This window comes from Odocoileus virginianus, chromosome 7 (assembly GCF_023699985.2).
Source record: "Odocoileus virginianus isolate 20LAN1187 ecotype Illinois chromosome 7, Ovbor_1.2, whole genome shotgun sequence".
Classification (NCBI taxonomy): Eukaryota; Metazoa; Chordata; class Mammalia; order Artiodactyla; family Cervidae; genus Odocoileus; species Odocoileus virginianus.
Window position 1 is genome coordinate 2333069 of NC_069680.1, and position 23245 is coordinate 2356313.

General features: G+C 50.6%; 1 protein-coding gene across 5 annotated transcripts in view; it reads right to left on the minus strand.

The window, feature by feature from the left end:
• Positions 1-402: 402 nt before the first annotated feature.
• CRTAC1 (cartilage acidic protein 1) overlaps positions 403-23245 on the minus strand; it is a 166226-nt gene continuing 143383 nt past the window's right edge. For 2 of the 5 annotated variants that reach the window (XM_070469980.1, XM_070469982.1), the window contains exons 12-15: positions 20700-20845; positions 19342-19384; positions 16810-16953; positions 403-984 (exon numbers count right to left, since the gene is read on the minus strand). In XM_070469980.1, the coding sequence (XP_070326081.1) occupies positions 845-984; positions 16810-16953; positions 19342-19384; positions 20700-20845 (473 nt within the window). In that variant the 3' untranslated portion in view covers positions 403-844. Of the gene's footprint in view, positions 985-15663; positions 16361-16809; positions 16954-19341; positions 19385-20699; positions 20846-23245 lie in introns of those variants that run through there. The other 3 variants (XM_070469983.1, XM_070469984.1, XM_070469981.1) reach the window with 3 other exon arrangements.

Genomic DNA, 23245 nt, shown 5'->3' on the forward strand with positions numbered 1-23245 from the left:
CTGTAAAGCAGGTAACTCTTCTTACTGCCTTTGTAGTGGACCCTGATTCAGAGCCGCCCAGCCAGCGCCCACCAGAGCCAAGATCTGAGCCCAGGCCCACTCTTCACTGCCCTTGCATTTAACCCTCATTGAAGCCTATGTAGTAGGTCCCCTTTCACAGATGAGAAGATGGAGGTCTTGGTGGGAGACTGGTCCTCCAGTGGATTATAGGTCTACCCACTCCTCCTGATCAAGGTATACATACATCTCCCCTCCCACCCCCCACCCCCAGTCAGCAGCAGATAGTAGAATTCTTAAAAATAACATTTAATGGTAAAGAAACACAAATCCCAGGGAATCTCATGCTTACAAAGCCCAAGGAGAGGCGCTTCTTGTCATCGAGCCTTTACTATGTGCCAGGTATTGTGTTTAGTCCTTTACATGCTTTATTTCACTTAATTCTTGCAATAACTCCAAGATTCTATTATTACCCTCATTGTACAGATCAGATAACGGATGGTAACAAGTGAGGTGATTGGTCAAAAGTCACATAGCTGAGATTGGGTATGGGGAGATTTGAACTCAGGACAGCCGAGTCCTCACACTTTTCTGGTCAATCACACCTGCTACGGGGCACATTGGGTACATCGCGTGCTGGGATACAAAGATTAGACCCATTAGAATGTAAGCGCCGGGTCCTGGCTGTGCGCAGGCGCCTCTGAGCTGAGCGAGCGCAGGTGAGAGGAGGGGTTTGGGTGTGGCTCTCAGGCGTCCACGTCCTGCCTTTCTGGGAAGCAGCACCAGCTCGGCCTCGCGCTTCCCCGCTGGCCTCCATCAGCCGGTTCCCTGCGGCTTGCACCCCTCCTTAACGCCCGCCCAGATCGAGATCTCCATCTACGAGGACCGGTGCAGCAGCGGCAGCTCCAGCAGCGGCAGCAGCAGCGGCAGCGGCAGCAGCGGCGGTGGGGGCGGTGGGGCGGGGGGCCGGTGACTGGCCGAGAGTCCCTGCAGGGAGGCGTACGGCTGGACTGAGGGCCTCGCAGACCTGAGGCGGCTGCGCTACCAGAGCACCCGCTTCTGAGTCATTCTCTGGGCCCGCCCTGCGGCCCAGGGCTGGAAGGAGGGTGACCCGCCCAGTGTCGCAAGCGGGCCATCAGCCGGCGCCCCCTGCCCCTTGCCCACTGGCAGGGCGGTCCACTTCCTGACTTGGCTTTTATCCGACGGGGCTGGTCTGGGTCACACGGAGGCAGGTCTTCCATGGGGGGTGGGGGTTGGGATAATACTAATTGGACAAACCCCTTTCTTCCGCAGCTCCCCTCCCGACACCCCCTGAAAAGGATCCAAGCCTGTCAAATAGAGAATTTCCATCCTGCATGGTACTTTACCTCAAATCCCACATCCACCAGGACTCCCTTCCTCGGGGTCCCACTCCCAGTGTGTGTGCTTTCCGATGCCACCACAGGGCCTCTGCCTGTCTGTGATCCTGCCTCCACTGATTCAAGGTCTGGGGAGACAGGAGTGGTCAGCCCCCTCCTGACCTCGTCTAGACTCCTGGCATCCCTGTCCTCCACCCAGAGCCTGGAGGTCATCTTGGACTCGCTCAGAAGTGTCCAGCTACTGTGGCTTTGCAGGTCACCAGGTGCTGGTGGGGGTGGGGCACAAGGCCTGGCCTCCGGAAGGCTGTATGGGGGTCCGGAGAAATGCTTCATGGAGAGATGTCGCCTTGGGGAGCTTGAACCTCAAAAACAGGAGCCAACTTCCTGAGATTAGAACGTGCCTGAGTGTGAGAATGAGTGTGTGTGCGTGCAGGCACGTGTGTATGTGCACATATGTGGGTGTCCTATGTGCATGAATGCACCTGTGTGTAGGTATGTGTGAGGACAAGTGTGTGCATGAGTGCACTGTGAGTGCATGTGTGTGCACTCGTGTGTGTACACACGTGTGCATACAGGTGTGTGAATGCACTTGTATGTTGTCCTTGGCTACTGGGCCGATGTCTGCCCCTCTCTGCATCTTGTCTTATCTTTTTGCGTCATGGTCTGGCTGCTTCCCTGGGGGGGTCCAGCCTGTCCTCTTGTAAATAAATGTCCTAACATCCCTTGTCCCTTGCTTGGCTGTCAGCTTGGCTCTTCTTCCTGGTCTGTCCTCCACTGGCAAGTTTGTCCCCACCTTCTGACTGTACTGTGTACATTCTAACAAAAAAGTTGGGGTTCTAGGAGAGTGGAGCCAACCTTCCAGGGCCTTCTGTGCCCCACTTCAGGTCCTCCATAACAAGGCAACAGGGCCATGGGCACTGCGTACTCAGGGGGTCTCCAAGGCTATGTGAAATGTCCTTGGAAGGTCAAAGGGGCTGCCAATCTGCAGGGGAAAAGGCAAATTTCTTTCTTGAAAGAGGGGTGTCCAGCCAGTGAGGCCCTGACTGCCGAGGCCCAGCAGCCTCTTCCTGGTGTCTGGAGATGGACAGAAGCAGGTCGCCTCTCTTGGCCAGGAGGAGGTGCTAGAGGGGATATGAGAGACCAGTCACTGCAGGAAGCCTTTTGGAACCAAAGAGAGGCCTGACTTTCTTTTGGATGCAGGAGGAGTATATAGGAAGGGACCAGAGAGCTGGAGAGGGCGGCCCAGCCCCTGAGCCTCAGTGGGTCCTGGTCCAAGTGTTTCCAGGGTGAGCTGCAGCCCACTGATCTCCACCACAGCCCCCCTTTCCCCTGAACCCGGCCTGTGCCCACCCTGGCCCACTGTGTGGCTGGGGCTGACCTGTGGGGTGAACAGTGCATCCCCCGTGGGATGGCTGGGCACAGGCCATGCGGTGGCCTTTCATTTGATTATTTTTTTTTCCAATAAAAGGACTTGCCCAACTTGAGGCTCCCTGTGGCTTCTCTCCCCCTCGGCGATGGGGGGCCAGATCTGTGCCCCAGGATCATGGTGAGGGGGTGCTCAGTGACCCACCCACCTCCTGCTGAGGAGGCAGGACCAAGTGTGTTTCTGAAGGGGCAGAACTCGGACATGGGAGAATGGACAATGTCTTCTTCGAGTTTGTAGTCTAGTGGGGAGGCAGACACTCCTCATCTCTAATCTGGAGCTTTTATTTGGCCCTAGGAGCCTTAGGTGGGGGGAGCAGGCTGAACTGAAACCAGGGCAAAATCAAGTCATGAATTAATTAGATAAATACCCATGTCTTGAGCTCATATCTGTTAGGGGTTGGATCATACAGGTCACTCCGTTCTAAAGAAAAGCACGTGGGTGTTGGAATCTAGCAGAGGTGTGTCTTGGCTCTTATAAAACTAAATAACAAGTAATGAGCACTCAGTGTGTGCCAGATACTTTGCTAAACCCACAGGGCACAGGTGTGGGAGGGGATTTAAAGATCATCTGAATGAGGCAGAATGGAGGCCCAGAGAGGGTGAATGACTTGTCTCTGGTCACACAGCTGGTTGCCGATAGCAAATAGCACCAGGTTTCAAACCGATGTCTGACCCAGTGCTCACTCCAACCCCATGGGGCTGACACCCAAATGGAAGTTGTCTGAAGCTGCAGGGTGGCTGGGGTCACACATTCAGGTCTGTGGGCCAAGAAAGGATCCCACCAGATTGTGGGTACAATGGTTCCACCTCTGGGTGGGGGTTTGGGGAGTGCCCTGTGTAGCTTCCCCGCTTATATTTTCTGCTCCTAAGAGGCAGCTGGAGTCACTGCCTCTGCTCAGATCTGGGGTGTGTGCCAGTTGTCACCATGGAGTCTGTTCTTTAACATGTGGGTAGGTTCATTTTGCCTGTTTGCAACTTTATTAGTGGTAGTAATATAAACAATAGTAGCTAACATTTATTTAGCACTGACTATGTGCCAGGCACTAGGCTAAGACTCTACATAATTCATTGTTCAGTCCTCACAACAACCTTATTCCCACTTTACAGATAAAGAGACTGAGGCTCACAGAAGTTAAGTAACTTGCCCCAAATCACACAACTAGAATGTGGCTGAGCCTGGCTTTGAATCCAGACAGTCTGACTCCATAAACTACCGGGAAGATGATACCAGCATCGGAGAACCCCTTGGCCATCCTAGGCTCAGAGGGAGGGCTGATACCTCCAAGCCCAGGGTATCACAGGAGTGTGGGTGGTTGGGCTTCTCACGGACCTGGGGGCTCACACGTGAAGCTGCCTTGGGGCAGCTTGGTGAAGGGTAGTTGGGGGGAGAAGTCGATTGAGGTGTGGCTTCTCAGCCTGGCTTGTTTCTGCTGCCTCAGTTATGGAGGACGTGGCCTCTCTCCTGGGTTCGGGGGTAGCCACATCTCCTCTGCAACACTTGCCAGCCAGAGACAGGCCCCATCTGGTGCCAGAAAACACAGGAACCCCCAGGCAGCTCTGGGCTGCTGCTGCCCTCCACTGCCTCCTAAGCCCGCTTTCTGGCTTCTTTTAGTCAAAGGCAGGGGGTATGTAAAACCGCAGGGTTTACAGAAGCTCCTGGTGCCACCGAGCGGTGGCATCTCGCATTGCACCCCCAAATCAGAGCCGCTTGGGTCAGAGCATCTCAGCGGCTGGGAGACTTCTCATGACCCCCAAACGAGCAGCTGCTCCTACCTGCAAGGACTTTTCTGTGGCTTCCAGAGAAGTGCAGGGCAAAGATGGAGTCCAGTTGGTTGGTGACTGTTTCTCCCTATGGCCAATCCCTGGGGTGCTGCCTTTCTCCTGGGGGTCTGGCAACCTGGGAAACCACACCTCCCAGATCTGGAAGGACTTGACGTGAGGAGGTGTCCAGCAGGAGGCACCCGCAACTGGTTGGGGCTTTACTGCTCACCATGGAGGAATGCAATGCACAGACCACCCCAAGTTAGATCTGAATTAGAGCTCTGGCTTCCTGACAATTCCCTCTGGGGAAGACCCCTGAAGCCTCAGTTTCCCCAGTTTGTAAAATCAGAATACTAATATTTTACGGGATTGCCTAGACCAATGCTGCTCATCCTTGATTGTAATTGAAATCACCTGGGAAGCAAGAAAACCTGCTGATGCTTGGTCCTATGCCCTGGGATTCTGATTTCATTGTTCTGGGGTGCAGCCTGGGCATCAGGGGTTTTAGAAGTTCCCCTGGAGTTTCTAGTCTGAAGGTTGAGAATCCCTAGATGGTACTTAGACCCTATAAACTTTTCGCAAGCCTCTGAAAATGTCTGAGACCTGAATGAAAAAGTTTGTTGGTTCTATGAATGCAACCAGACACAAAATGAGTATGAACTCTATGATTGTACTTAACGAAAGTGAAATTGAAGTCACTCAGTCATGTCTGACTCTTGCGACCCCATGGACTGTAGCCTACCAGGCTTCTCCATCCACGGGATTTTCTAGGCAAGAATACTGGAGTGGGTTGCCATTTCCTTCTCCAGGAGGTCTTCCCGACCCAGGGATTGAACCTGGGTCTCCCGCATTGTAGGCAGATGCTTTACTGTCATTCTAATACAGGCAAAACTGGTCTATGGTGTTAGCAGTCAGCAGGGAGGCTGCCCTGGGGTGGGGGCAGTGAGTGGAAGAGGGGGCTTCTGGGGAATCCTGATGAGCTGTTTCTCCAGCAGTTACAGGGTGGTGCTCACTCTGAGAGTTCAGTGAACTGTATACTTAAGATCTGCATATTTTCTATGGTGATGGACAGAGAAGCCTGGCATGCTGCTGTCCATGGGGATGCAAAGGGTTGGATATGACTTAGCTACTAAACAACAAATGAAATAGTTGAATGAAATTTACGAAGGAAGTTCATTGGCTCCAAAATAGGAAAAGAAAGCACAAAACTGAAATTAATGTTTTATTACATAGCTACAAAATGTAACATTATTTCAGACAGTCACTGCAATTTAACTCAACTCATGTGTGTGTGTATGAGTGTGCGTGTATGTGTGTGTATGCGTGGGTTGTGGATATACATGAAAATCTTTGATACAATGAGGTGTGGGGCCTTTAAAAGAGAAAGTCCTTGGTACCTAAGAAAATCTTAAAACAGCCTAGGTTTAAGCCAGGAGTTCTTAAGCGTGACCCCCTGCCCCTGTGTGCAGAATGATGTACCTTTAACTGGGGAAGAGAGCCCACAGATTTTAGCAAATTTTCAAAGTGGGTATGTAACCATCCCCCAAATGCTAAGAACACCTGGTTTTGAGGAGCCAGCGAGAAATTGGCCATGGATGTGCCTGGCATGAAATAGGTGTCCTTTCCCTTATAGCTCAGTTGGTAAAGAATCTGCCTGCAATGCAGGAGACCCTGGTTCAAGTCCTGGATTGGAAAGATCCGCTGGTGAAGGGATAGGCCACCCACTCCAGTATTCTTGGGCTTCCCTTGTGGCTCAGCTGGTAGAGAATCTGCCTGCAATGTGGGAGACCTGGGTTTGATCCCTGGGTTGGGAAGATCCCCTGGAGAAGGGAAAGGCTACCCACTCCAGTATTCTGGCCTGGAGAATTCTATGGACTGTATAGTTCATAGGGTCACAAATAGTCGGACACAGCTGAGTGACTTTTCACTTCACTTCCCTTCCCTTCCCTTCCCTCCTTTCAGAGTTCAGCCTTCCGAGGTTTCCACAGGACCCTTCTCAGGAGGATTTATTCTCCTGGTGGCGCTGAGGGCAGACTGTGCTGTGTTCACAGCTCTTCCCTAAGAGACCTGTCATTGCAGCAGCCGCTGGACAGCAGGACTTAGTGTCCCCGAGCTGCATGGGGACTCGTGGTTGCCATGGGGATGATTGAGGAGGTGGAAGTGTTCAGAGGGAGTCAGAGGGCTTCACACTCCAGTCAATCACTTCGCCACACCCATTCTCTCCTGTCCTTTGTAAACTGTGAGCATTGTGAGAAGGAATTTTGGTAAATGAAAATCTGTTTCTCCAATGTAAGATATTGTTGAAGTTGCACTAGGATCTCAATATACCGTGGCCTCGAGATGTAGATTTATAGCCAGGTTTCAGATGCTTGCATAGAACAAACAAAAGGCAAGGGTTCATTGATTTCCTAGTGTATGCCAGGAACTCCTGTACATTATCATTCCATTTTGCTCTCTAACACTCCTGGTGGGTGGTTATATTTGAATTCTCATTTTATAGATGAAGAAATTAGATGGTTAAGTAGCTTCACCAGCACCCACAGTTAGTGTCAGAGTGAAGGCTTGAACCTGAGTCTCCGACCCCAAATTTGGCTCTCCTTCTGACACCATGCGTCACAGTCAGGCGAAAGGCTTCGTTCTGCCTGGATTGACTCATGAAGACGGATTCCAGACTCAGAGAGCAGCATGTGGGCAAATGCAGACACAGAAAAATTAGATTTGCAGGGATGCGAAGGGGTTAGTTATTTTGGAGTAATTCAAGTTATTGATTTTTGTAATGGAAAAGTGATTGGAGACCGGCTACCACCTGAGCGCCGCGCCGAGCGAGGCCCCGGAAAGGGAAATGTTATACACAGCTTACAAGACCTTGTGTGTGTGGTGATGGCCTTCCTCCTGCCCCAGCTCCTCAGCCAACTCTTGGTAGGTGGGAATCTTGTCTTACTCATTTCCACCACTTTCTCCCCCAGCCCCCAAGAGCCTGGTGCAGTGCCTCACCATTGGCAGGTGAATGAGAAATGCTGCCCATCACGGGTTGCAGGAAGAGACAAGAATATGAAGACGTGAAATCCTCAGGCTCCTGGGGCAACAGGCCACTGAGAAGCAGCTTAGGCCAGTGTAGACAAAGGCAGGTACGGGGTCACTCAGTTAAAGGGTGACCCTAGGCCATCCCCTGCACTGGACAGCTTTCAGGCTGAGATCTTGGGGCTCTGCTTATGATCTCCACCTCGGGGGAGGGGCAAAGAGGAGAGGGCGGAGGGGAGGAGGAGGAAAGGGGAAGGGGAGGAAGTATACATCCTGACCCCACTCAGCCCCTACCCAGTGCTCCTGCTCTGTTATTTTGAGGTGGGCAAATCCTTGTGGGGCTGACTGCTCTGCTTGGAAAGTCTGGCCCTGGGGCCCTAGAGGGTAAAATATCATGGGTGGATGGATAGATGGATGGATAAGTAGGATACAGAGAAGATATGTACAGAGAGATGACTGATGGATCAAAGGTGAGGGAGAGGGCTGCCTGGTTTGAGATGGATGCTTGCAGACAGTGGGGAGGCAGGTGGAATGGATGGGTACTGATCGGCCCTGTGCTCCCCAGTGCAGGTCTAAATACAGGACAAGAGCTTTTTGAAGGAAAGATGCTGTGTAACCCGGTCCCCAAATGAACTCTGCATTTGTAACTATGAGTGATGATTTTGTCTCGTTGGGAAGGAGTCATAGTTCTAACATCGTCCCAGTTAATGACTTATGGATTGTTGTAAAATCAGGCACTGCTAGGAGTGAAGGCAGGAGGTTAAAGGACCTGGAACAGATTTCATAATAATATCTGCATTTTATCAATCTGGGCAGTGTGCACCTTACATGCTCCATCTTGATGAAGCCTCACAAAAGCTTTATGAGGTTGTTACATCGCCATTTTCGGCAGATGAAGAAACTGAATTTCAGATTCAAGCCTGAGTCCATCTGATCCCAGAATCTCAGGGTGAAGAAAGAATTTTAAGGGTAGATGAGTGAAGTTAGTCAGTAAGAGAAAAATAAATACTGTATATTAATGGATATACATGGAATCTAGAAAGACGGTACTGATGAACCTACAGGGCAGCAATGGAGATGCAGACATAGAGAACAGACTTACGGGCCCAGGAAGGGGAGGGGAAGGAGAGAGTGGGACGAATGGAGATAGAAGCATTGGAACATATACACTACCATATGTAAAACAGATAGCCAGTGGGAATTTGCTGAATGACTCAGGGAACTCAAATTGGGGCTCTGTGACAACCTAGAGGGGTGGGAAGGGGTGGGACGTGGGAAGGAGGTTCAAGAGGGAGGGAACATATGTGTACCTATGACTGATTCATGTTGATGTAATGGCAGAAACCAATGCAATATTGTAAAACAATTATCCTTCAGTTAAAAATAAGTAAATTAAAAAAGAAATTTTTAAAAAGTGGGCTGAGACAAGGAACTATATTCAATATCTTGTAATAACCAATAATTGAAAAGAATCTGGAATGTGTGTATAATGGAGTCAGTTTGCTGACACCTGAAACACTGTAAATCAGCTATGTGCTGTGTGTTGTGCTTAGTTGCTGTCGTGTCTGAGTCTTTGTGACCCCACGAACTGTAGCCTGCCAGGCTCCTCTGTCCATGGGGATTCTCCAGGCAAGAATACTGGAGTGGATTGCCATGCCCTCCTCCAGGAGATCTTCCCAACCCAGGAATCGGACCCAGGCAGATTCCTTACTGTCTGAGCCACCAGAGAAGCCCAGATCAGCTATACTTCCATAGCAAATTAAAAAAAATAATGTGTTAAAAAAAGGATAGATGGAAAGAAGGAGGGAGGGACGGAGGGCTGCAGGAGTTCGGAATGCACTCTGTAGGAAAGAATGTGGTCTTTGCAAACAGGACAACTTCTGCATTGGGTGGGGCTTTGAGACCTCCCAGCTTCCTTCTCCGTCCTTCCTCCCTGTGTCTGTCCTTCAAGGCCAGTACATCTTGAGCCCAGGGAATGGATAGGCAGAGGAGGTATATGCGGGATCTGCCTTCCTGCCTTCAGCCTAAGTGGGCCCCTCTGCTCGTCCCCAGGAGCAGTTGGGAAACGTTGGCTGTGCTTTTCTTCCTCCCTGGGAGCTCGGCACTCAGGTCTGGGCTGGGGAAGGAGAGTGAGCCCTTGGATCTTTTAAGGGGATGCGTTGAATGATTCTAGGGGAGAGATCCTTCATGGCTGCTCTGGTTTGGCCAGGAAGAAGGATAATGAGCTACCTTTACAGGAATTATTCTGGGCCCCTTCGGGAAGGCAGGCAGGCAGGCAGGCAGGCAGGGGTCATGAGATTCTGGGCAGAAGTGCTGGCAGGACTTCTGTCCCCACCCTCATCTCTTAGGCTCCTGATGCTCTCTCCAGCTTCTCTTGTCTCAGCTGAGCAGGACTCTGCACCTACTCCCTCAGTTCCCGCATCCCAGCATGCTCTACCACCCAATCACAGTGCCTGGGTTCACCTGGTGGGCGCTCCCCCCAACTCTGATTCTGTCAGTATCATAGGAAGGACAAGTACTGGCACTCATATTTCTGAAAATGCTTGATACAATTTTGCTTCTGAAATAGTTCGTGTTTTCTGGAGGAGGCAGAGAGAGGCAGAGGAGCCCCAGGCAGGCGTCAGTTTCCTGGCTAGGCTGTGGTCCTCGGGAAAGTCACTGCTCCTTTTTTGGGCCTCCCTTTCCACATCTGAACATCACAACCTTCCCAGGTGGCTCAGCGGTAAAGAATCCGCCTGCAATGCAGGAGACGCATGAAATGATTCCTGGGTCAGGAAGATCCCCTGGGGGAAGAAATGGCAACCTGCTTCAGTATTTTTCCCTGGAGAATGCCATGAACAGAGGAGCCTGGTGGTCTACAGTCCACGGGGTCGCAGAGTTGGACGCTGCTTAGTTTACTATAGTTTGTGACCATGCTCTTGGGGAATGGCGCCGTGTGAGAACTAGGTTGAACTTCTTAGCACAGCCCAGGCCCCAGGAAGGTTGGCTCTGCTTGCTCCAGCGCGGCCATTTTCGGTCCTTGAGATCTCTTTCCTGCTAAGCTGTCAGCTCCCTGGGGGAGATGTCCTTCAAATCTCCCATACGATAGGCTCCCAGTGACCTGGGCCAAGGCAGGCTATGCCAGGAGCCACGTAAGATTTGGTATTGAATAGATCCAGGCTGCATCCTGAGCTTTGCTACTTAGTAATATTGATAACACTTTTAATTTACTGGGGGCTTACTATTAATAGGTGCCAAGCCCTATGTCAAATATTTTATATTCTCTTGTTTAATGCAGTAACTTTGTGTGGTATGCATCATCCCCATTTTACAGATGAGAAAGGCTCAGAAAAAGTTCACTGACTTCAAATGCCTTTTTCTCAGTGAGGCCCAACTGACCCCCCCTATTTAGAATGGCAGTCTGCCTATCTCAGCACTCCCAACTTGCCTTAATGCTGCTTCCTTGTTCCCCCAACTTCTAACATATTATATACCTTATTATATTGTTTAGTGCCTGCCGTATGTTACCAGGGCTTTCAGAAATCTTGCCCGGTGATGTTCACTGATGTACATCCCAAGCCACTAGAACCACCACCTGGCACATAGTAGGTGTCCGATCAGTATATGCTGAGTGACAACTGGTTAAATAATTTGCCCAGGTGTCAGTTACTTAACTAGCCATATGTCCTTGGATATCTTGTTTCTGATGCTCAGTTCCTTTGGTCGTAAAATAGAATAATATCAGCTATCCTGTAGGATGGGTGTGGGGATGAACGGAGACGCAGATGTACAGTTCTCAGCACAGAGCAGGCATTCTGTAAATGTTAGCTCCCTTCCCCAAGGAGGGTTCTTTCTTCTTGCTTCTCATTGTTCTCTGATGGCCTACCCTTTGGCCACTCTGCTGTTCAACAGTGGTTCCTTCACAGGACAAGTGCTGAAGGAGGGGTTGACATTACCTATGGAGTTAACCAGCCCACGTTCTCTCACCCTCCTCCCTCCTCCTTCTAGGATGTGCTCGTTGCTAAGGAGACGCAACATTAGCTCCTTGCAGGACGTGGCTGGGGTCTGGTCCACACCGAAGGAGTGAGACTATGGCTGACCCCGGGGAGGGAGGGAAAGGGAGGAACGCGGCTTGCCTCAAGGGCTGAGAGTCTGGGTGGGGGTGTCATTCAGGAATCTGCTGGAAAAAACCAGCTGGCTCCCTGAGAAAGAGAAGCCCTTGTCCTCCTGTCTCATGTGACTCTGGAATGATGCCCAAGGGCCCTGTTTGCAGGTGGGAGTGGAACCCCTGCTTAAGTTGCTGTCCAGTGCTGGTCAAGGTGTGTTGCCCAGACCCTGGGAGGGGGCCATAGCAGCCAGAGTGACACATAATCAAACTCCTGGCCCTCAGAATGGCACCTCCCCAGAGCAGGGCTGGTGGCTGAGCAGATGCTTGAAGAGGTCACATGGCTGATTGTGTGCCTGGTGAGGGGACTCCACACAGGGAATGACATCTCTTCTTGCAGGTTGAACGAGACTGTAAGGACATTCTCAGATCCTGGGCCACCCCTAAGGAATCCTTTCCAAACCTTCTTTCCAAACCCTCCCTTGGCCCTGGGCAGCAGGAGAGATCGTGCTTTTGTGTAACCAGTCGGCTAGCTCGAATGGAGAAGGAAGAGTGCCAGCTGACGCCATACCACCCCGATGGAGTCCTGCCTCTGCCCACCCCAACCGAGTGACCCTGCACACAGCACTCAGCATCTCTGTAAGACTGGGACGACTACAGCACCTTCCTCTGGGAACTGTATGCAGATTCAACAAGTTGATCCTTGTAAAGAGTTCAGATCTGACCCAGAAATACCAAGCACTCACTAAATGAGGCTAGTATCATCATTTTAGGTAGTACATTCCTGGGAAGATCAGCTTCCCTGATTGCTCAGCAGGTAAAGAATCTGCCTGCAATGCAGGAGACACAGGAGACGGGGGTTCAATCCCTAGATGGGGAAGATCCCCTGCAGAAGGAAATGGTAACCCACTCCAGTATTCTTGCCTGGGAAATCCCATGGACAGAGAAGCCTGATGGGCTAACAGTCCAGCGGGTTGCAAAGAGTTGGACACGACTGAACAACTAAGAGAGATTCTTCCTGGGAAGAGGAACATCCTTGGACAGAGTAAAAATGGTATTGTTATCATTATTTGGTTTTTCTTGAAAAATGGGAAGTTCTGGCTGAGCTGGCCCCTCTTCCTGCTCTGCTTAGATGAGCCCCTTCAGTGCTTCAGCTCTCTATTTGCATAATCCTTTCTAGCCCCTGCCATTATTTGTCAGCCCCTGAAGGCATCTGCTATTTTTGTTATAAACTCAGGCCCAGGAGAAGCCAACAAAAATGTCCGGAGCCTGGGTGGGGCTATCATCAAAAAAAAAAAAAAAAGAGAGAAACTGAATTGTTCATGCTCAGAAGGCAAAGGTGGTGGCTTCCCTGGTGGCTCAGATGGTAAAGAATCTGCCTGCAATGCAGGAGATGTGGGTTTGATTCCTGGGTCGGGAAGATCCCCTGCAGAAGGCATGGCTACCCACTCCGGTATTCTTGCCTGGAGAATCCCATGGACAAAGGAGCCTGGTGGGCTACAGTCCATAAGTGACTAACACTTTCAGAAGGATTTGGGTGCCCAAGGGCCTCAGAGCAAGAGGAATTAGAAGGAAGACGGACTCTGAGCCTGGCCAGTTCAGCACAGATCAGAAAAATCCAACACTGAGGCCCTGGGCTTGAAAGACGCCCTCCTGGCCCACTGTGGGGCGGGGTGTGTGTTGTTATTTGGAGGTAGGTGAGGCTGAGTCGGTTCAGTACCTGCCTGTCATCTGTATCTTTTCGCCTCCTGTTTCTTCCAACCCAAGCATCTTGGGGGCAGGGAACTTGACACCCTCAAAGGAGGGATCTTGTCACAGTACTCGGGAGGGTACTCATGTCACAGTACTCATGTGCTCGTCACACAGGAGGTTTTCAATAAATGATTCTGTTAGTCGCTCAGTTGTGCCCAACTCTTTGTGACCCCATGGACTGCAGCCCATCAGGCCCTCGGTCCATGGGATTTTCCAGGCAAGAATACTGGAGTGGTTTGCCACTTCCTTCTCCTTCAATTAATGATTGTTCAATAAATATAGGAGTGAATGCAGAGTTAGCTTTCTGGTACAGTGATCCAAGAATTTAGTTACACTTTTTAGAAAGCCCCTCTGAGTCTGAGTCCCATTGCCATCTTGTGTACTGGGCTCCTCCATCTGGCTGGTGAAAGATAATATGGGGACAGCAACCATGTCACCTTTACTCACCACTGCACTCCCAGAGCCTAGCACAGTACCTGGCACATAACAGGTGCTCAACAAATATGTGTTGAAAGACTGAATGAATAAAAGAACGAATCTAATTCAGGGTATGAATCTAATACCCTGGAGTCAGGATATTATAGTTGTGCTCTTAATAGCTGGAGGGATTTTGAACTCCTCTTTGTAACTCATCTGGCCCCACCCACCTAGTAGGGTAAAACCACACATATACACCCGCTTATATGAAACTCAATGTGCAGGAATTCGAGGTTATTACTTATAAGTCATCCTCTGAAGTCTGCTGTCACCTCAGCTCTCCTGACGTCCTTGTCAGGCTCTCACACTAGCTGTCTTAGCCCTTATTTCTCGTGCTGTGTGTGCAGGAAGTCAGTGAACACCATTATCTTGTTATTTACCATTGCATTTGGAACCATAGTCTCTGTGGGTTTTGGGTTTTACTTATCTCACTATCATAGATCCACTTGTTCATCTCTAAAAAAGGCAGCATCTTCCAGAATGACGGGGGAATCGTCTGAATGGTGACAGCACTGTCTGTTACCCCCCCCAACAAAATAGGGTGGTGGCAGAGGGCTCCAGCCCTGGCTTGGGGGCAAGCTGGCTCATGACCTTGGGCTGATCTTTTCCTCTCCCTGAGTCTCATTTCTAGGACCCGTTCAAATCTTTAATTCTGTGTCGACACACGGGAGAGGGCTTCCCAGATGCGGAACGATTTTTAAGTGGGTGTATGCTTTTCTGTGAGATTGTAGCTGTTTTTATTTTAAAACTTTTCATTTTAGCTCCTGTTCCAAGTGTAAAAACAACACTAGCAATGAGGAATTAATATTTTGTGACTTATGGGGCATATTATTATTATATCAGAATATGGTAGTTTTTTGTTAAATATATATTTTTTTAAAGGGTTGGTGGCTTTCTTAAGAGTGATTTTATTATATCTTGGGGTGTGCCTTTTTTCCCAATCACATAAAGAATAGATCTGTGATTTATAAGGCTCTTGCACTACTGAAGCTGGTCATGAAAGTATTCTAAGGTGTTACATCATTACTAAAAGTGAGGCTTTCCAGAACTTCCAGGTTTCCAAGCATATTGCAGGAGAGATCAAACCATAAGGTTCTTTCTGCTGCTGCTGCTGCTAAGTCGCTTCAGTCGTGTCCGACTCTGTGCGACCCCATAGACGGCAGCCCACCAGGCTCCCCTGTCTCTGGGACTCTCCAGGCAAGAACACTGGAGTGGGTTGCCATTTCCTTCTCCAATGCATGAAAGTGAAAAGTGAAAGTGAAGTCGCTCAATCGTGTCCGACTCTTAGTGACCCCATGGACTGCAGCCTACCAGGCTCCTCTGTCCATGGGATTTTCCAGGCAAGAGCACTGGAGTGGGGTACCATTGCCTTCTCCGAAGTTCCTTCTAGAAGTTAGGATAATCTGACACTAGGTATGCCTATGTCCAGCCACATTTTCAGGGGTCTTAGAAAGGAAAAGGCCCTTAAGGATACACCAGCCCGACTCTGCTGCCGTTCACACGCGGGATATTGAGGCCCAGATAGGAGAAGTGACCGCCCCAGAGCATTCCCTCCACGTCTGTCCCTTGCTCATTCCACATGCCTCACCTGGTCCAAACCCCAGTGTCCCCCAAGTGAACATTTGTACACAAACCCAACCATTGCTCATGCCTGGGGCAGACACTTTCTCTGTATCATGATACGCTTTCCAAGGGCCACGTGATGGAAGGGCTGCTGCTAATTCAGCATTCCAACCAGCTCTGCTTGCCTCGGACACTTTTTTTTTTTTCACCAGCTAGACACTAATATCCAGCAGAGAGTTTATTGGTATAATTTCTTCAGAAAGAGACTGGAAGACTTAGCAAGTTCAAACTTTAACATTTTTTATCAAGAGTCCCAAATGGCCACCCTTCCCTCCACCCCCCATCATCACCAGCAACCCCGATATGGCTTTCTCTACCACAGGCACTCAGGGCCCGCAGAGCAGAAACAGCACAGGCCAGACCAGCAGGCACGGAACACACTGTCAACTCAACTGAGCAAGCAACCGCCTGGGAGCCATCTTTGTTAAGGGCAAAATAAGCTGCTCATGGCACTGGAGGATACAGAAAAGACAGGACTATCTTGATTCTTCTGAAGGAGTGAGGGAGGCTGGATGGGGTAAAAAACATGTTCTCAGAAGACATGCAAAGAAAGACTTCACAAACAACTAAAGGTGACACAAATATCAGCATCTCCCAAACTTCCCTTTTCAAAGATGGCCACCCCCGCTGTCCATTCAGAGGGAGCACGCAGCAGAATCTACTGGGCATGGAGAAAGACAGGCAGCGGGAGAGATTTAGTTTTCCACAAAGATTGTTAGTTTTTTTTTCTTTATTGATGGAATTTAAAGTGCATATAACTGAAGGCAAAGTCCAAGGCCTAGAGAAAGAGATGAGGCCCAAGAGAGAGGCTCAGAGATTCTAAAGGCGGCAGAAGGATACCCACCTAAAAAGGCCACTTGAGCTGCAAAAAGGATGGAGTGGGAGACAGAAAATGGGGAAAAGAGAAGGGGAATGGGGTGGGGTGGGGGTGGGGGAAGCATTTGGGAGGAAGAAGACAAATACCAGTTCAGAAATTCAGACAAAGGTGAGCAGGAGCTAGTCTATATCCCAGGTAAGAAAATGTGGGCTGACCCTAAGGTAGGAACATTAGTTTCAGGAAAGGGAGAAACAGGAAGAGCAATGGCTTCTGGCCAGGACACAGCACCCCAGGGGCCCTTCACTTGATGGCAGTAGTGGTGGGGCTTCTCCAAGCCTGTCATGGTCTTCCTTGGAGACCCCACAAATGTCTAGGGAGATGCCCTCCAGCCAGGAGAAGGCAGGAGCTGAGAACCTCAATTTGGGGCCTCCCAGAGCTCCCCAGTGGATGGCAAGTTCCCTTTGCTACTGAACGGTGGACAGGGCCCCACTCACCCACACAGGCCGTGCCGTCCTCATTGGGCTCATAGCCCCGACTGCATCTCTTGTTGGTCCGGCACCTGTAGCTTCCGTACGTGTTGACACACACGGGCTTGTCTCGAGGGCACACGAATGGGAACTGGATGCATTCGTTGGTGTCTGAAAGGCGAGGGGAGCCGCTCACTGGGGGCTGGGGGCAGTGGGTCCTTGCTGAGGTTCTGCTTCCCCACTCCCGCCATGACCTTGGGCATGTCCCTTCTCCCTGGGCCTCAACTTGCTCAGTCTTCTTGGCTGGCTCCTCCTATACTTGACCTTTACACCTTGAGGGCACTCATGTTGTCCTGGGTCTTCTTTTCTATCTCCCACAATTTCTCACATATGGATGATTCCAGGCCTCCTATCTTGAGCTATGACCTCTCCTTGGGGCTCCAGACTCATGAATGTCTACCATGCATCTCAGACTTACTAGGCTGAAATGAAACTCTAGATCCCCTGGCCTTTGAGCCTCTTCTGTCCCCTGTTCCCATCCTCCCCAGCTCAATCAAGGCCACAATCAGTCTCTCGGCTGCTCAAGCAGACATCGGAGAGATTCCTGATTCTTCCAGTTTCCTTAATTTGCAGGCGATTTAACAACAGATCCTGTCAATTCTGGCCCATCGTACCTCTCCCATCTGACCACCTCCCTCTCACTCCTCTGCCACCAGCCTGTCCCCAGCCACCAGCAGCTCTTGCCTGGATTTCTGCAGCTGCATTCTCCCCTTCCCCCTCCCCCTCACCACACCCCTACCCACTCCCCAGGCCTCCCAGCTTCCCCACTTCCTCCAATCCTATCTGCAATTCAGCAGCCAGGTGATTGCTAAAAATATGAACCATACCATGCCATACTCTTGCTTAACTGCAAAGGGCCCTGAGAACAAAGTCCAGACTCCCTCCTGGGGACTCCAGATCCTCCCTGATGTGGCATCTGGCTCGTCCATCCTCTCCCAGCACTTCGGCCTCCTTCCTGTCCATTTCACACACTAAGTCTTTCTCCTGCCGCATGGTCTTTGCTCCCGCTCTCCCCTCTGCTGGGCAAGCTCCTCCCTCCACTCTTTCTATGGCTGGACCCTTTTTGACCTTCAGGTATCAGCTCAAAGGTCCTCTCCCTGCCCACATCTTCTAGAAGAGTCTTCAGAGAGCACCTTGCTTGAACGGCTCTTAACTCATCTTGTCCAGCTCTTGGGTCACGTGGTTTGTGGTCGGTCTGCCCGACTAGAATGAACACCCCTCCAGGGCAGATGCCTGACTTGCACCCCCAGCTCCCCACATAAGGTGCTGGGCAGGAGGCACCCAAATGTCTTCTGGGTGATGAAATGAAGAGGCGGCTGCACTGCAGAGGTCACAGGGTCTTCCCAGCACATGGGGAAGATGCTGGAATTTATGGGTATGTGCACCGTCTGTTTAGAGTGGTCACGGTATGGACATGAGGAGCGGAGGGAACTAATTTCTTTCTCAAGCCACTCTTCCAGGCATCCTTGCCACTTCTCACCTATGGTCCTTTGCCCAGGCAGTACCCTCCATTGGAACACTTTCTCGCCACTGACTGGCAAGCTCCTCATCACCCCTCAGGTCTCAGCTCAGACCTAAACTATCTCTGGGGCACCTTCTTGGACCCTCACTAGACTGGTTTAGCACCCCACCTTTGTGCTCCTATAGCACCCCCTCCGCACAAACTCTACCCAGGCTGTGTGGTCAACCTGTTTCTCTGTGCGTCCGTCCCACTGGCTCTAAGCTGCAAGAGGGCAGGGATTGTCTCGTTCACTCCCCATCTCGGAGCAAACCATTCACCTGGGGCTGATGAGTGGCTGCAGAGGGGCCTTGGGAAGAATGCTCAGGCATCTAAGGGCAGGTGGAGTCCTTGGCCTGACTCCTCACTGCTGGTCCTTAGGATGGAAGACATGGGGTTGCAAGTTTTCTCGGTGCTGAGCCTCTAGGCTACCCTTGCCCATTCCAGGCCTTTGGGAGGTTTTAGGAGGTCCCCGGACCCTCACAGAGCTGCCTCACAGAGTGTGGCTGTGCTGCAGTTACCTGCCCCCCAGTACTGCAAAAGGCCACAATCTCCCTTCTGAGCTGTGACCACATGCCACATCCTGGTTTGCTCCATGCCCCCTGGCTAGCCATGCCCACTCTTGCCTGCCAGCCCCTTTGCTGGCTGCTGTGCTGGATGGAGGATGCATGCCCACCCACTGTGGCTTCCAGGAGCCAGGCCTCCCTGTGTGCTCTGCCTAGGCAGTTGTGTCTCCTCCTGGTGATTGTTCTCTCTGTATTCACGGCAGGGAAGTGCTGCCAATTCCCAGAGCTGTAGTGATTCAGCCTGCAGGCTGCTACCATCATTCCCACCTTGCCGAGTCACCTGGCGGTTGTCTTGGCATCTAAAGCCCCAGAGACAAACAACACATTCCCCTTCTCACCGCTCCCACCGCCCCTTGTCTGCAACCTGAGTCTTCCAGGGCCCAGGCTGACCCTCCCCAGCGAGATTCTGGCCTCTGGTACCTGCAGGCAACTCACCCGCACAATGGCCATTTTCCTGCTGGGAGAATCCTTGGCCGCACTGCAAGATGGGCAAAAGCAGAGACACTAGTGAGTTGAGAAGATCCCATCTCAGGTCCCCTCCCAGTCACAGCCATAGAGCAGCTGTCACCCTGACCCCACAATAAAGGACTGCTGGCAGCTCTGAATCAGGGAGAGCCCCTCCTGCCAGGATTCCCTTGCACTGATGAAGGGAGACCCAGCGGGAAGGCCAAGAACAGCCTGAACAAACTCCTGCTCATTTCCCTCACATGGGATCCATAGGCCTGCCCCGTGACCCCCAACAGAGTCTGTCCCTCCTATGGCATCCCCTGAGGCAAGCTGGGTCTCAGAAAGGCAAAGTGTAAAGAGGGCTGGACAAGGTCACTCCCCACACCCCTTTCTCTGAGAACCTTCCCCACTCCTGGGGCTGGGGTGCCTGCGAGCCAGGCCATCAGCCCACCTTGGGGCAGGGCTGGCTGGATAAGAGGTGGACATCTCATCCGGAGGACTGACTCAAAGGCGTTGCAGCTGGAATTTGATCTAAGTGAGGCGAAGACAGAGGAGCCTGGTCACTCTAGGCTGTGGGGGCTTCGCTAGGTCTCTGTGGAGGTCTCAGCAGCCTGGTGGCTGGGGGCGGTGGTTGGGACTCAGAACACTTTACACAAGACAGAAAATGTTGACTGTTGGAACTGATGAATGATGGCTGCTGGTGAGGATTACTGAGGATAATGCTCCCCCCAGAGCCAGTGCACTAAAGACAGAGGTCCATGAGCTCCTGGGGCCACCAAACTGCCATGGCTCTAGCTCATCCCGACTGTCCCTTGCTTTTCGTGAGCTCCCCTGGAACCTCCCTCTAAGTCCCCTTGTCTGTGTGAGTTTAAGTGGCTCCTATTATCTGCAATGGCGTGATCCTCTCTGGACAGGGGCCCAGAGCTCTTCCTAGGAGTCTGCAGAGGCAACCAGGAGGCTGTGTCAGAGCCTTGGAAAGAATCAGAGATGAAGCAGGAGACCTGGGGCCAGTCCTTAACTCTGCTCACAAATGGCTGTGCAGTTTTGGTGGGTTCTCTTTCTTGGTCTCAGTTTACCTTCTCTGTAAAATGGGTGAAAAATGCTTGCCCCTCCAACACATTTCCAAAGAAATCCTCTAGGATGTCTTTGAGGAGTAGAAGAGCTGTGGGTGTGATAGTGGTGTGGAAACTACAAATGGAGGAGTCACTATGAAGCCTGCCCTTTGCTAAGAAGATTTCCATCATTCTAGAAACAAAGTCTGCAATTCCTAGGAATCCAGCTTCAGCCCGCAGGGTTGTGGGAGGGGCCTGCTTGTTTGGCTCTGAGGTCCAGATGCCTCCGCTCACCTCCAGGCTGGCTGGGTTCTGAGGTCTGTCATCATCCCGGGGATAGGGAATCTCCAGCACCGAGTTCATCTCCGAGCTGGCCACGTTCCTGCTGGCCATCTTGCCATCTGGCCATGTCACCTCCACGCTGCTGGCTTCATCCTTCCCTGTGGGAAGAAAGGAGAAATGATCAGCTGCAGAGGAGAGTGCGGGGTGGGGAGGGATTCTCTGCAAGGGTGTCATCATTCATTCGTTCACCTGATAAAAATCATGAACTGAACACTGTTCTAAGTGCTGGGGAAATAGTGAACAAAGCCGACGAGATCCTGCTCCTTTAGGACAATGCCATCCAAGAGAACTTGCGCAGTAATGGTGATGTTCTCTACCTATCCGTCAGCCATGGTAGCAGCTTGCCATCGGTGGATGCTGAGCTCTGGTGTGGCACTGGCATGATAAGGGACTGGATTTTAAATTCTATTTAAAATAGAATTATTTAACCACTAACCTAGTGGCTACCATATCAGACAGTGCAGTTCTAGAACTTACATTCTAGTGGCTAGGCCAATGGGCAGGAGGCTGTTTTGGGGGAGAGGGTTAAACCTGGTGGTAAACAGGTTGACTTTGGAGCCCTGGGTTCAAATCTTGGCTGTACCATTTACCTTGCATGTTGGGAAAGAAAGAGTGGGGGTGGGGCATCTGGGAGACCTGGGGACAATGATCAGCTTTACAGCTGATTTGCTTTTTAATATTGGGTATATTCCATTGATTTGTATTTATACTGATAGTTAAAGTCTGCAAGGGGCCGTCACTGGGAAAGTCTCTGTTTTCAGGGAGCTTCCACTCTAGTGGGGATAGACAGGCACACAGATGAACCAATAAACAATGCCAGATATTGACAAGCTCTGTGAAGAAAACAAAAATAGGGTGATGAGATAAAGAGGAAGTAAGAGTTACTGGGGGCATTTTTTCATCAAGGTGATGAGGGACAGGTTCTTGGGGATAAGGTATTTGAGTTGAGCTTCATATAAAAGCTGAGGTGACAAAGGGCACAGGAGAAAGACCAATTTGAGAAGCAACAGTGAGAACCGGACATGGAACAACTGACTGGTTAGAAATTGGAAAAGGAATATGGCAATGCTGTATATTGTCACCCTGTTTATCTAACTTATATGCAGAGTACCTCATATGAAATGCTGGGCTGGATGAATCACAAGCTGGAATCAAGATTGCCGGGAGAAATATCAATAACCTCAAATATGCAGATGATGTCACTCTAATGGCAGAAAGTGAAGAGGAAATAAAGAGTCTCTTGATGAGGGTAAAAGAGGAGAGTGAAAAAATTGGCTTAAACCCCAACATTCAGAAAACTAAGATCATGGAATCCAGACCCATCACTTCATGGCAAATAGCAGAGGAAAAAGTGGAAGCAGTGACAGATTTTCTCTTTTTGGACTCCAAAATCACTGCGGACAGTGACTGCAGCCATGAAATTAAAAGACACTTGCTCCTTGGAAGAAAAGCTATGACAAACCTAGAAAGTGTATTAAAAAGCAGAGATAGCACTCTGCAGACAAAGGTCTACATAGTAAAAGCTATGGTTTTTCCAGTAGTCATGTCTGGATGTGACAGCTGGACCATAAAGAATGCCAAGCACTGAAGAATTGATGCTTTCGAATTGTGGTGTTGTAGAAGACTCTTGAGAGTCCCTTGGACTGCAAGGAGATCCAACCAGTCCATCCTAAAGGAAATCAACCCTGAATATTCATTGGAAGGACTGATGCTGAAGCTGAAGTTCCAATTCTTTGGCTACCTGATATGAAGAACCAACTCACTGGGAAAAGACTCTGATGCTGGGAAAGATTGAAGGCAGGAGGAGAAGAGGACGGCAGAGGATGAGATGGATAGATAGCATCATCCATTCAATGGACATGAATTTGAGCCAACTCCAGGAGATAGTGAAGGACAGGGGAGCCTTCCTGTGCTGCAGTCCATGGGGTCACAAAGAATTGGACACAGCTTAGCAACTGAACAACAACAACAAAGCTGAAATGTTTACAGACAATAATGGTGGTGAAACTCAGGGAATATTCACTGTGACTCCATCTGCACACATCCTTAAAGCAACGTGTTACATCACTGGCAGAAAGCAGGTTGGAAAGATTTATCAGGTGTTTAGGTGTCGTCAAAGCTGGCCCTGGCTTCCTGCTTAAAGCAACAGGCCTGTCACTGAGACAAGGTCAGGCTAATGGTGATGGATTGGGGTAGAGAAGAGTGGGAGCTGGGTCTCACCTGCTGGGAGAAGCCTTTCTCCAGTCAGTCACCTGGGAAAGAGGGTAGTGCTCAGTACAGGTGGGAGGGATGCTGCAGCCCCCTCGTTGTCACCCACCAGGGCTGACTAGACGTGGGCTTGGTGCTCGGGGCTCCACAAATTTGCACACTCCCCCAAGCATCAGTCGAAGGCTGAGAAAAAAGTCACCCACATGTGTGTGCTACTTTCTCCTCAATGTGTATAGAGACTGTCACAAAACAAGTGAAACTGAAAAGTGCTGTCGAATTTATAGCAGCTT